Source organism: Fukomys damarensis, unplaced genomic scaffold (genome assembly GCF_012274545.1).
Source record: "Fukomys damarensis isolate Sample0158 unplaced genomic scaffold, DMR_v1.0_HiC HiC_scaffold_17, whole genome shotgun sequence".
Classification (NCBI taxonomy): Eukaryota; Metazoa; Chordata; class Mammalia; order Rodentia; family Bathyergidae; genus Fukomys; species Fukomys damarensis.
The window spans coordinates 678,590-692,269 of NW_022900929.1; the positions used below are offsets into that span (position 1 = coordinate 678,590).

General features: G+C 41.2%; 1 protein-coding gene and 1 long non-coding RNA gene across 2 annotated transcripts in view; one reads left to right on the plus strand and one right to left on the minus strand.

The window, feature by feature from the left end:
- Window positions 1-6,986: 6,986 nt before the first annotated feature.
- The window catches only part of Znf394 (zinc finger protein 394), a 14,388-nt gene continuing 7,694 nt past the window's right edge, over window positions 6,987-13,680 (plus strand). The window contains exons 1-2 of the mRNA XM_010642713.2: window positions 6,987-7,586; window positions 10,369-10,489. Coding sequence (XP_010641015.1) covers window positions 7,218-7,586; window positions 10,369-10,489 — 490 coding nt within the window. The 5' untranslated portion in view covers window positions 6,987-7,217. The remainder of the gene's footprint in view (window positions 7,587-10,368; window positions 10,490-13,680) is intronic.
- LOC117286511 overlaps window positions 11,534-13,680 on the minus strand; it is a 57,054-nt gene continuing 54,907 nt past the window's right edge. Inside the window, exon 3 of the long non-coding RNA XR_004517654.1 lies at window positions 11,534-11,603. This is a non-coding gene — a long non-coding RNA (uncharacterized LOC117286511). The remainder of the gene's footprint in view (window positions 11,604-13,680) is intronic.

Genomic DNA, 13,680 nt, shown 5'->3' on the forward strand with positions numbered 1-13,680 from the left:
CCTCATGGTCATTGCAGGAATGTAAAAGATTATGGGGGTGGGCTTGAGCTTTGTAGAATAAAAAAGACACTGAGATTTGGTTTCCTTCAAAATTGCCTAGGTTTGATGACAAAACTAACCACCAAGAAAGAAAAAGAATGATTACCTAACTATTATCAGCTCACTGTGTGAGAGTTTTCTTTCAAAATGTCAAGCAATTTACATATCATCTAAATACATGACTACTGATGAACACCTTACAGCATTTCATAGTCACTGTAACTTTAGGCAGTATATGCCAAAAAAGCCTTCAAAATATGGTTTAAAAATATATGTCCTGATAGGCATATACTTTCAATTTAGAAATGTATCCTGGAACTTCTGAGAAGATTGGGATTGGAACTCCTAAGACATCATTTATAGCAAAGAAAAGCAAAATGTTTCTGCCCAGAAAACTATGAAAAAAAATTGTGGTGCACACTGGTGAACTGACAGGTGAACAGGCACATGCAACATCACCAAGAATTACTACAATAGGAAAACCAAAAGGATGTCAACTACAAAAAAGGACAGAAAGCTGGGGATTTAGCTCAGTGGCACCACACATGCCTCAAAAGCACAAGGTCCTGAGTTCAATCCCCAGTACCGGATAAAAAAACAAAAAAGCACATGAAAACAAAACATAGATGTTTCGGTGTAAGTGATACTTGTGCATGGAACATGCAGTTGTTATTTGTGAAGACTGTCTTTGGTGTGACAGTTAAAGCAGATTTTTTTTTCTTTTTTTTGTTTTGTTTTGTTTTGGTAGAGGGAATCAAACTTAGGACCCTTGTACTTGCCAGGCAGGTGCTGTACCACTGAGCTACATCCCTGTCCCTGTGGTAGTCTTTTGTTTGTATTTACATTACAGTTCACATAGGTTTTTATTTCTGATGTCATCTTTTAGGTTTTGTAAACAAGTAAATAGCTGATGTGAAAATATTGATGTCTACTCTAAACACACATTATATTACATATTTTAGTTGTTGTTGTTGTTTTTGTTTTTTGAGACAGGGTCTCACTATGTAGTTGAGACTGACCTGGAACTCACTATGTAGCCAAGCCTGGTCTCAAACTCACAGCAATCGTCCTGCCTCAGCCTCCCAAGTACTGGGTTTACAGGCATGTGCCACCACACCCATCTGTATATTACATATTTGATATTTTATTGACATCTTATTTTCCTGCTAAGTGCATATTGTACAACGTAGTAGGAAGCACCTGACAAAAAAGGAAAACAGGAGAGGTGACAAGACTGTCACATACAAAAGGAAAACAAAGCACTTGTGCTATTGGTGTGAGACATGTGGAACATGAAGTTGTCATGTATGAAAACTGCCTTGGGTGTGACAATTGAAACAAAGATTATTTTGTTTGTAGAGTTCTATTCGTATTTTCATTGTAGTTCATATAAAAATGTATTTCTGAATTTATCTTTTAGGTTTGTAAGCAAATATACAGCTGATGGGAAAACATTGATGTTTATTTTAAACATACAATATATATTAAGAATTTAATACTTTATTTTATTGATAGATTATGTTCCTTTTAAATACACATGGTATAATATACTAAGAATCTCCAGACAAAACAGCAAGATGATGAAATCCCAGCACTTGGGAGGCTGAGGCAGGAGGATGGCTGTGAGTTCAAGACCAGCCTGGGCTACATAGTGAGTTCCAGGTCAGTCTCAACTACATAGTGAGACGCTGTCTAAAAAAAAAAAACAACCCAGCAAGACCAGAGAGAGATGTTAAGTATGTCTTACAAAAAAAGAAGGAAAGAGGACCAGGGATTTAGCTCAGTGTCGCTTCACCTGCCTCTCAAGCACAAGGTCCTGAGTTTGATCCCGTACAAAAAAAAAAAAAAAGACAGGAACACAAAACATGTGCTATCATGTAAACAATAGGTGTGTATGGAACATGTGGTTGCCATATGTGAAGATTGCTCTAGGTGTGATAATCAAAGAAAAGATTATTTTTGTTGTAAAATCTTATTGGTATTTTCATTGTAGTTCATGTAGGAATTTGTTTCTGTTGTTTTTAGACTTTGTACCAACAAAAATAGTGCTGAAAAATTTGAAACATTTTTTATAGATACTCAATAAATATTAAAAATTCAATACTTTAAAAATATTTTCCTGTTAAGTACTCATTGTTTAAAATAATAAAGCTCATAAAATTAACAATTAATTGATACAAGTATTCTAAATAATAACCATGGGTATGTAATACAATACACCTTTAACACAGAATTGGTATTATGTTCCTTTAAACAGGGGCTCTAGGACATTCAGGGAGCTGTTGACTGGATAGCTTTCACTTTCCATGAAATAGGAAAGTCACCTTTTGAGAATGAGTAGGAGATTCAGCAGATAATGGAGTAAATAGGAGGTGCAGCAGGTGATGCAGTAGTGGGTTTAATGCAGTGCAGTGGAGAATTGTAGCTTTAAAAGGTTCATATGTGTACACAGTAAAGATTCAAATAGTATAAATGGATATGAATTGAAAAATAAGGCACCGACCTAGAGCTTCCCTCATGTAAACAATGTTTATTACTAAATCATTGATTGTGTTTCTAGATGTGTTTTTTATTTGTTTTGCATTACTGGGGAATGAACCCAAGGCCTCTGCACTGAGCTACATCAGCATCCCTTTTTTATTTTTGGTACTGAGGATTGAGCTCAGGACCTTGCTCTTGAGAGGCAGGAAGTGGAACCACTGAGTTAAATCCCCAGCCTTTTTTTTTTTTTTTTTTTTTTTTTTTTTGTGGTACTGGGGATCAAACTCAGGACCTTGCACTTGTCAGGCAGGCACAGTGCCACTGAGCTTCAGCCCCAGCTCAGCATCCCTTTTAAATTTTATTTCTGGTGCTGGGTATGGTGGTGAATGTTTGTAATCCCAGTACTTGACAGGCTGAGTCAGGAGGATCATTTCAAGTTCAAAGCCAGCCTGTGCTACATAGGGAGACACTGTCTCTAAAAATAAGAATTGCTGGGCATGAGGGTACATGCCTGTAATCCCAATACTTGGAATGCTGAGGCAGGAGGATTACTACACATTTGAGTCCAGCCTGAGCTACATAGTGAGTTCAAGTCCAGCCTGAACTAAATAGTTCTCAAAAAATTAATTTATTTTGGGGTCAGGACCACAGTAAGTCCCAACGTTGCCCTTGAAATTGAGATCCTCTTGCCACTGATTGCTGTGATTACATACATGTGCTGTCTCTAGCAGCTCTAAACATATTTTCTTTTATTTCTTCCTCGCCCCACCCCCACCCCCGGTACAGGGACCTTGTCTTGCCAGGCACGTGCTGTACTGCTAAGCTAAATCCCCAGCCTTTTTTTTTTGAGACAGGGTCTCAGTTTATAGTTGACGCAGGATTTGAACTCATGACAATCTCCTCACCTTATCCTCCTGAGCTTTGGATCGATTACAGGTGTGTGCTACCACACCAGACTGTTAGTGAGGTACTATATATATTCATGAAAGACTCATAGCACATCGTACATATATTTGAATCACTGTTCAATACAGTGATAGAAACACTTTCATATAGCTGCTGAAAAAATGAATATGAAAAAGAGCCAAACTTAAGACAGACAGACAAGCCAAGGAACCAGGGAAAGTCGAAGGTCATGATTTTGGAGCCTGTTTTTGCACACCCCTGCCCTCACCCTGCATCACTCAGCAGCATGGCACAGAATTGAGCAAGGACAGTTCTCTACTGAATATACAGATAAACCAAGACTCTCATCAGAAAGCTTATCATTTATACCACGAAGAGGCAAGGGAGGGGGCAGAAAGCCAGTCTGTAAGCCCCTTATGGTATCACAATATATATAGCCCCTCTCCTTGGAAAAGGACAATTGTTACTATCCCAAGAGAGGTATATAGAGCTGTGATTTCTTTTGGGGGGGATGCTGGGGATCGATCTCGGAACCACTGAGCTAAATCCCTGGCCCAAGCTGTGATTTTTTTTAATTTGTCCCTGGAAAAAGAAAGGGACTTGTTGAATGCAAGAGAATTCTAGTAAGAATAAAATGTGTGAGCATAGGTAGATATGAAGAAAAGATACAAGGGGTGACTGAAAACTATGGTGGCTGTTTAAGCTTTAAAAACTTTATTACACATTGCCAAGAATGACGGAATGTGTTTGAAGTGAGGGAGAATCTTTGAGTATTTTGAGGAGAGCTAACGACAATGTGTCTTTTAGTGTAATAAGTTTTAAAAATTTAAACATTCACTGTATGTTTTATTTATACCTTGTACTGTAATTGTTGGGATTATCTGGCTTGTTAAGTGGGGGAGAAAGTAGATCAAGGTCTGGTTTTACAGTAGGTTTTAAAAATTTATTTTCACTGTTAGAATGCAGAAAAGCATCCGATAAAAATAGCTATGTGGTAAATTAAAATTGTCTTCATGGAGGGCTGGGGATGTAGATCAGTTGTACAGCATGTTTTTTGCATGCACAAGGTCCTGGATTTGATTCCAGAACCACAAAATAAAACAAAAAATGAAACTGTCTCCATGGTAAAGAATTATAACCTAGGACTGCATTGAAAAAGGACAGATAAAATAGTACCTACTCAATCAGTAACTGTGAGGATTACATATATCACAAAATTGTAAAGAAGTTGGCATAATTCTGGCCCAGAGTGAACACCCAGCAAATGTTAGTTATTACTATTATTATGTATTGAAAACTTTTTTAATCACAAAAACTTTCTTCCCCTGGTGGTGTTGTGGATTGAACCCACAGCCTCCTAAGTGCTAGGCAAGTGCTGTACCACCTAGCTACATACCCAACCCCTTTTATTTTCTGACAAGTTCTCACTAAGTTACCCAGGCTGGTCTGGAACTTAGGATCCTCCTGACTTAACTCCTAGATAGCTGGGGTTACATATGTGTGCCATAGCACCCAGTCTAAAATTCTTACTAGGAAATTCTCTACAGACCACGACCTTGTTAGCATTTTAAAAATAATGCTGCCTATGGGCCAAGGATTTTGCTCAGCAGCATAGTGCCTGCCTGGCAAACATGAGGTCCTGAGTTTGGTCCCGATACCAAAAAAATGACAACAACAACAACAAGAACAACAACAATAATAATAATAATAATGTTACCTGTTATTCTCTAATTACTGAAGATTTTTCTCTACAAATCATGTTGAGCTTCAGTGTTTTGAGTAAAATATCAGTTACTAATATTTGTACTGATCGTTGCACAAGGGAACTGATCTCAGGCATTTAAAAATCCATCTATCAATAAGTCACTATTGTGTGTTAACCTAGCTCTTTGAAGCAGCAGGGACTTCACTCATTGTAGAAAAAAAATCCTTTTTCTTTTTTCTTCATTTAGACAAGTTCTTACCATATTTACATCCTTTTGGGATTGGAAGAAATACAAAAATCATCTTTCTTCTTCAAACTTTGAATTTAAAGGAAAACAAAAGTGAACACTGGGGTTAGCTGCATAACCCAAAGTCAAATCTTTTTAAGAATATTTTATTTTTTTGCCTGAGAATGTATCTCAGTGGTAGAGCACTTGCCAAACATGCACAAGACCCTACGTTTGAGCTTTAGAAAAGAAAGGGGGATGAATATTTTGTTTAGTACTGCATGTATCTTCACAAACAGGCACTATCAGTACTATAGTCAACACATTGCAGTAGACTTACACTTTCCTGGGAGCAAAAAGCACAGCAGGTGGTCACCTATGCACCCGGGATCAAACTCAGGTCCTTGTGCTTGCGAGGCAGGCGGCAGAACCACTGAGCTAAACCCCCAGTCGCATGTGCTACTTAAATGAAGGAAGGAAGGAACTAACCAGGCAGCTTGGGGGCACTTATAAATTAACTTACAGCAGTGGAAATTCCTGAGTTTGGAATTTGAATAGCACATTTGGTTTTATTCAAGTCACCAGCTGCTTAACATCAGGCAAGACATATATTTTTCTAACCTTTTTATTTCTTCCTTCCTTCCTCCCCTACACCCAGAAGTGAATATTGAACCTAGGGCTTTTACACTGAGCTACATCTCCAGCTAAATCACTAAACTGAACAGGCTGGGCTAGAACTTGAGGTCCTACTGCCTCAGCCTCCCAGAGGGCTGGAATTACAAGCGTGCACCACCCCACGCAGTTTTCTAGCGGTTATTAGGATCAAAGCCATAACACATGACATGCAAGGAAACTCTTTAAATTCCTTTTGTTTTCTCCCTATCCTTAAGATTCCCTGCCCCAGTGCTCGGTCACTGGCTTCTAAACCCGTTATTTTTATTTTATCAAATGGTAGGAAGCAGCCCAGGTCCCCGCCTATCTCCACCTCCAGCTCCAACCTCGGTGAGAACAGCATGCTTGCTGTATATAGTGACTGTACTCATGGTGGGTTGTTGGTGCACTCATTCACCTACCTAATGCATCGGTTTTTTGGTTTGTTTGTTTTGTTGTTTTGTTTTGGGGTTTTTTTGTTTTTGTTTGTTTGTTTTGTTTTGTTTTGTTTGGTACTGCGTATGGGTCCTTGTGCTTGCGAGGCAGGGGGCAGAACCACTGAACTAAATCCCCGGCTTTTTTGTTTGTTTGTTTGTTTGTTTGTTTGAGACAGGGTCAATATGTAGTTGTAGTAGAGACTGACGTGGAACTCACTATGTAACTCAGGCTGGTCTCGAACTCACAGGGATCCTCCTGCCTCAGCCTCCCAAGTGCTGGGATTATAGGCATGTGCCACCACGCCCGGCCTGAATTCACTTTTTAGGGCCGGCTAACCTCGAACTCGTTGCTACCCTCCTGCCTCAGCCTCCGGAGTGCTAGAATTACAGGTGCACGTCACCACGTCCGACAACGCATTTTAATCTTTCTTACTTCCCAGTCACCACCCTTCCTCACACCCACATCTCAGTCTTCCAGCGCGTAGAGCGGCCCGGAAGTGGGAAGGAGGGACACTGCGACTCCGTGACGCACTTCCGGCCTGGTTGTTTGAGTTCTGTGGAGTTGGCAGGTTCCACCCGGGATACTTGCTGAAGGGCGAGAGCCTCGGGGGCGGCGGCTCCGGGGCTGGTGTGTGGGCCGTTGTCCGTGCTCGCTTGCCGCGGGGTCTGCCCTTCGGTTCCACGTCAGCTCCTCTCACCCGAAGTCGACACTTGAAGGGAGTCGGCAGATGCCGGAAAGAGTCGTGTGGGAGCCTGACCGCCCAAAGCGCAGATGGCTGCCAGCTCCGGGGCCTCCGAGCCACTCCTGCCGGAGGAAATTGTGGTGGTGAAAGTGGAGGAAGACTCCCGCGGGGGTCTGGAGTCCGACGCGCCCGGGGCCTGCGCGGATTCCGAAAGCTCTCGCCTGCAGTTCAGGCGGCTGCGCTACCACGAGGTGGCTGGGCCGGCGGAGGCGCTGAGCCGGCTCAGGGAGCTCTGTCGGCGGTGGCTGAGGCCCGAGCTGCACTCCAAGGAGCAGATCCTGGAGCTGGTGGTGCTGGAACAGTTCCTGAGCATCCTGCCTGAGGAGCTGCAGGCTTGGGTGCGGGGACACTGCCCGGAAAGCGGGGAGGAGGCCTCGCCGGCCCGGGACTCGCCCCAGGTGAGGAGAGACGTACCTGGTGGTGGGCGTGTCGCCAGTGCGTGAGCTGGGTTCCGAGTTGCTATTCTTTCCTCCCTTACCACATTTTCTGTGAACTTAAGGATTCACTTGAACGTTAGCCTTAAACATCTATTACTGCCACCCTTTGCAACTCACTCATCCTCTTCTTGAGTAGGCTGTTCGGGACGTCAGGATGGAAAGCGGGCTCAGGTCCTTCGTTTACTCATGCTAGAACATGTTCACCATTTTGAACGTGAAGGTCCCATTTTGTTTTTTAACTGTATACTGACCCTTCCTCTTTCCACATTGATGCATCTAACTTTTCCATCTGCAATCATTAGTTCCCAGGGCGAGTTTGTGGTGCGCTTTCAGCAAAAGCAGGTTTAATATAGTTGTAGTTCATGGAATGCTGTTGAATTTTTGCTTTTTTTTTTTTTTATACTGGGGATTGAACTCAGGGCTGTCTCGATAAACTACGTCCCCACCCCTTTTTTATATTTTTGTTTTCAGCTGGGGTGTCAGTTGCAAAATTGCCTAGGGCAGGCTCAAACTTGTGATCTCTTCCACTTTAACAGAGAGCTGGGTTTGCAGGCTTGTGCCACCGACTCCAGTTCACTGTTGGATTTTACATATGCTACATAAGCGTTGCTTCAGTGAAAGACAGCACTGTACTTAATTCTGTACTATGTGGTACTTATCATTTTAACCCCCTTTGCTGCTGCTTGACCAGAGCCACAGCTAACTAGTTTTAGTCATCACAAACATACCTTGCATAAATTGAGAACCACATACATATTTAGTGATATGGTATTATGACTTTAGCAGAAAATGTGTGACCTTGGTTCATTGTCCTATGTCAAGCTTTTCACTAATGAAGTTACATACTTATGCACATAATTCCACATAATGCCTCCACTGAAAATAAAAAAAGGACATGTTACTATATTAGCACCATTCAACCACTGTCAGAGTTCTCCAAATTTGGCTTTAAAGGCGGGAAGAAAAGAATGTTATTGGGATAAGCAGCTGATTACTTACAAGAGTGAAAGTGAGCAGTGGTGCATATAAACCAAGTGACATTAATATTTGGCATTAGCAGATGGCCTTTTGTAGCAATTTAAGACTTCTTGTAGCTGAAAAAATACCATAGTGATGCCATCCTCTCCTATTTATTTATTTATTTTGGTCTCACTATGTAGTTGAGACTGACCTGGAACTCACTATGTAGCCCAGGCTGGTCTCGAACTCACAGTGATTCTCCTGCCTCAGCCTCCCAAGTGCTGGGATTTACAGGAGTGCGCCACCATGCCCGGCTCCTCTCCTATTTTAAAAATGAATATGAGGTACAGAGAGATTTAGTTAAATAGTTATTTAAAACAGAAAAGTGTTGATCTGGGAGTTAGAAGATCCAGTTACCAGCAACCATATCTTGTGTGTGTGTGGGTGGGTGGTGGTGGTGGTGGTGGTACTGGGGATTGAACCCCACTTTGCTGCTGCTTGACCAAAGCCAAAGATAACTAGTTTTAGTCATCACAAACATACCTTGCATAAGCTGAGAATAACATATATATTTAGTGATATGGTGTGAGATACACTGAGCATTATCCCTAGTCCTTTTTGAACTTTTTCTTTTGAATGGGGACTTGTTAAGTTACCCAAGTTGGGCTTGAACAACAACAAAGTCTGGGTTTTTGGTTTAGAAATCCTCAACCAAATCTGAACAGCTCCAAAATCTGTCCCAAGCGTATCAGATACAGGATACCTGACCTGTAAATATGTATGTAGAAGCACATAAAGTGAGCAAGAGAGTCAGTTTGTGATCCTCACTGGAACCTGACAAATATCTCCCTCACCAGTTTAGAATCTTCCCTTTTTAAGGATTACGGCTTTTCACCATTGACTGCCTCTTTTTTTTTTTTAAGTGGTGGTGGTGGTGGTGGTGGTGGCGGTGATGGTACTGAAGATTGAATGCAGGGCCTTTGCCCTGAGCTACATCCCCAGCTTCCCCCACCCTTTTTGATTCTTTGAGACAGGGTATATAGTCCATACTCTCCTTGAATACTCTGTGTAGCCAAGGCTGACCTTGAACTTGCAGTAATCCCTCCTGTGTCAGCCTCTTGAGTGCCAGGATTACAGGTATATGCCATCACACCTGGGTTTTTTTGTTTGTTTGTTTTTTGTTTTTCTTTCTTCAGTTCAGGTCTTACTAAAGTAGTTCAGGCTGGGTTTCAGCCTTTTGCTTAGGAAAGTCTCCCAGAGTGCTAGGATTACAGCTATATACCACTATGCCCAACTCAAAAGATCATCCTGTTGGATAATTATTGTGAAATGGTCCTGGGAAAGGAAAGGAAATTTTTCTGAGCACCTGCTGTGTGAGTAAGCTGCCCATTCTTTCAGATATTTGGGTTTGTCTCCTTGATGAGGGAACAGCATTTCAGGGAGCCAGCACTGGAATGTTGAGCTTTTTGGTTGTATGTTTTTCTTCTATATCTTTCCATTTTGGTAAATCACCGAGATTTATCTCAAATATTTTGTTTCTCAAGTCAGTGTACATAGGGCGCAGAAAAGCTGTTCAGATTTACAAGATAGTGTTCACTCCTATTTTTGGCCCCTTCAGAATTTCCCAGTAAGTACAAAAATTGTTAGCAAAGATGGTGCAGCCATGGTTCACGATTCTTAGTGCTTCTTCTTTATCTCTTAAGTCTGCCACATCCTCAGACAAGTGAATGGTGGTGCTGTCCAGGAATAGCAGGAACTGAATGGGGATCTCATGTTGTTCCAGGGGTTGGTGACCTTAGAGGCTGTGTCTGTAACCTGGGAAGAGTGGGAGCGTCTGGATGCAGCTCAAAGGGACTTCCACAGGGAGAGTTCACAGAAGAATTACCGGAACATGGTCCCGCCTAGTGAGTGCTGTTACTGTATGGGTTTGTAGGTTATGTGTTATCTGTGAAGGTCTGGGTTCACTACCATCCCTGTATCAGTCTGCTGTGCAAAATCATGGCCCAGCAGGCCTTCTCTCTTCACTATTGCTAGGTGATAGAGCCAACCTTTTGTTTGCGTTCATTTTTAATATTTCTACAGAAAAAAATTATTTTATTCATTCATTGGTACATTTTAAAAAATATACTGATAATATTCATCATAGGGAATTTCTACTTGTACATGATTTATCTTGCTTCTTTTTTACCCATTCCTGTCCCCTCCCTTTGACCCCTTTTCCCCTTATTTACATAAGCTTGCTTCCATTTTTTTTCTTTTTTTCTTGTCCTTTCCCCCTTCTCCCTCCCTCAGCTGCCTTCTCATTTGAACACTTTCTTCCCATCTCCCAATATCCATTAGAAATTTTGGTCCTTACTTGCACTTTTGGGTTCTCACACCAGAGAAACAGTGCCTTATTTAAACGTGTGTCCAGTTTATTTCACTTAATAGTATGGTCTTGAGGTCCATCTTCTTAGCTAAAAATGTCTCAAGCTTATACTTCTTTTGGGAGAATAGTACCCCATTATATAAAAAAACCACATCTTCTTTATCCATTTGTCAGTTGATGGGCCTTCAGGCTATTTCCAAGATTTAGCTAATATAAATTGAGTTACTATAAAATGAGTGAGCATATATCACACTAGTATGATGCATTTATTATTTCCCCCAGAAGGGGAATTAACTGGGTCACATGGAACCTCTAGTTTTAGTTTTTTGAAGAATCTCCACACTGATTTCCACAATGGTCGCACCAATCTACATTCTCAACATCAATGGAGAAAGGTTCCTTTTTCCCCACAGCCCTGCCAGAATTTGTTATTAGTTGATTTCTTAGTACTGTGGACCCTTGACTTAAAAACCTGATTGTTCTCAAGGGCTGGTTTTAACTCATGTTGATCGATTGAAGGCTTAGGCTTCTTTACACAGCCTTAAATGTCTCTCTCCTGTTTAATTTTCATCCATACTTTCTTCCAGGCAGATCTCATTGTCCTTGGGATTTCTGTGGTTGCTAGGGATACATTGCTGATGCAGGCAAGGCTTGTAAAAGAAAAGATTATAAACATTTTTTTAAATGCTGCATTTCTTGGTTTTATTCAAAACTGCATATTTTTAGCATTTTATGGTAGGATTTTATACTTGTCATTTACACAAATTACAAGGTTCTACTTCAAGTCTAAAAATTCATCCCATATGCAGCACAAGAATATGCAAAACTACTTTACATTATACACACTTTTTATCAAAGGAGATACAAAATTATGCCTTTAATTTTAAACAAATATAAGAAACTTCAACCTAGACATAAAGGGTTAACATTAACTCAAATATGTTTGTGCTTTTGTGTTGTAGTTCTCTGAGGTGTGAATACCAAATTCCTAAGAGATTTTATTTTCCTTTTCAAAGGAAAATTGACAGATTTCTTGTAAACAAGCCCTTTTCCATTAGCTTAATCTTTCTACCATTTTATGCTCCCTCCCATGGTACCAGTCACTTAGTATCATCCTAAAAAATCAGGGGTGGGCCACAGACAGACCTATGAGCAACAGTTACTTTACCCAGCTCCTCTCCTGCCAACATCTACACAGCCAGACATTGACACCAATGTGTGCTACACCTGGTCTACATGAAGTAACACTTAGTAGTCTTGTTTCTCCTGCTCCTTTGGACCAAATGCACAGCATCAGTGTGTGTTGTGCTGCCGACAGATTTCCGGCAGAAGCAGTCAGTTCTGCAGGAGAACAGTTGTGCACAATGCCTGAGGTTCCATCCGGGTACCACAAAAAATTTAAAAAGAGTTGCCCAATGCGAAGAAAACTCTTCTAAGTCTACCCACTGATTGCTGAAAGGGCTTTCTTCTTACTTCTGCATAGATATTCTTGTCCAGCATGTTGGAGGCAGTGGTTGTACTTTCTAAAGAGTTAAGAAGAGGCGGTAAACAGGAAGAGAACTTTTCTGCTCTTTTAAAAGGTAGTTTCTATCACTGTGTTCTCTTGTTCCCTATCATCTTTTGATAGCTAATTGTAAATGGATGTATACATATATATTTAAATGAATTATCCATTTTTCACTCATTGTCAATTTATGCCAGTTCTTGATTGTGTATGGGAAAAAGTGATGGTTACTATCAGCAAATTTTTTTTTTTTGGTGGTACTGGGGATTGAACCCAGGGCTTCATGTTCACAAATGCTCTAACACTGTGTACATCCCCAGCCCTTCTTATTCCTCTTTTGAGAGAGGTTGCCTAGGCTAGGCTTAAACTTGCAATCCTTTAGTCTCAGCCTCCAAGGTAACTGGAATCATAGGTGTGTGCCACTAAGATGGATAGCACATTTTCTGGTGTGGTGTGTGTGTATGTGTGTGTGTGTGTGGCTTTTGAGGCAGGTCTTGCTATGTAGCCCAGACTGGCACTTGTGACCTATTGCCTCAGCCTCCCGAGTACCAGGATTACAGAAGTGGATGCCAGGACTGAAAGTTTCATTTGGTGGTGTGGGTTGAGACATGGTTTCACTTTTTAGTTCAAGTTGGCCTTGAACTCACTATTTAGCCAAGGCCAGCATCAAATTCACAGTGACCCTCCTGCCTCTGCCTCCTGATTGTTGGAATTACAGGCCTGCACCAACACGCCCAGCAGAGAAAATTTCATTCTTAATCTTGGGCCAAGGATTTAGCTCAGTGGTGCAGCCACCTGCTTCATAAGCGCAAGGTCCTGAGTTCGATCCCCAATACCAAAAAAAATTTTTCATGATTAACCTTTTTGGAGAATTTCACTGTTCAATTTATATCCTATATAGACTACAGCCTGTACAGACTGAATTGTAATACAAATGTATTTTGTGTACGGAAAGAGCACATTCTCCCAGGGCCTCCGCTGGAGCCTAGGGTGGGAGGGGTGGGCTGGGTATAACTGTGCATGAGAGGGTGAATTCCAAGTTCCCTCTAACCCTTTCCTTGCAGGACACCTTCAGGATCTGTGTGCACACTCGAACTTGGAATGGAGAGCCTGAGTCATAGTCACTAGTTTATATAGATAAAGGAGAGTTGACTGTAAGCATGTTTCTGTATGCTTTTAGTCCTTTACGTAAAAAAAAAAAAAAAAAAAAAAAAAAAAACAAA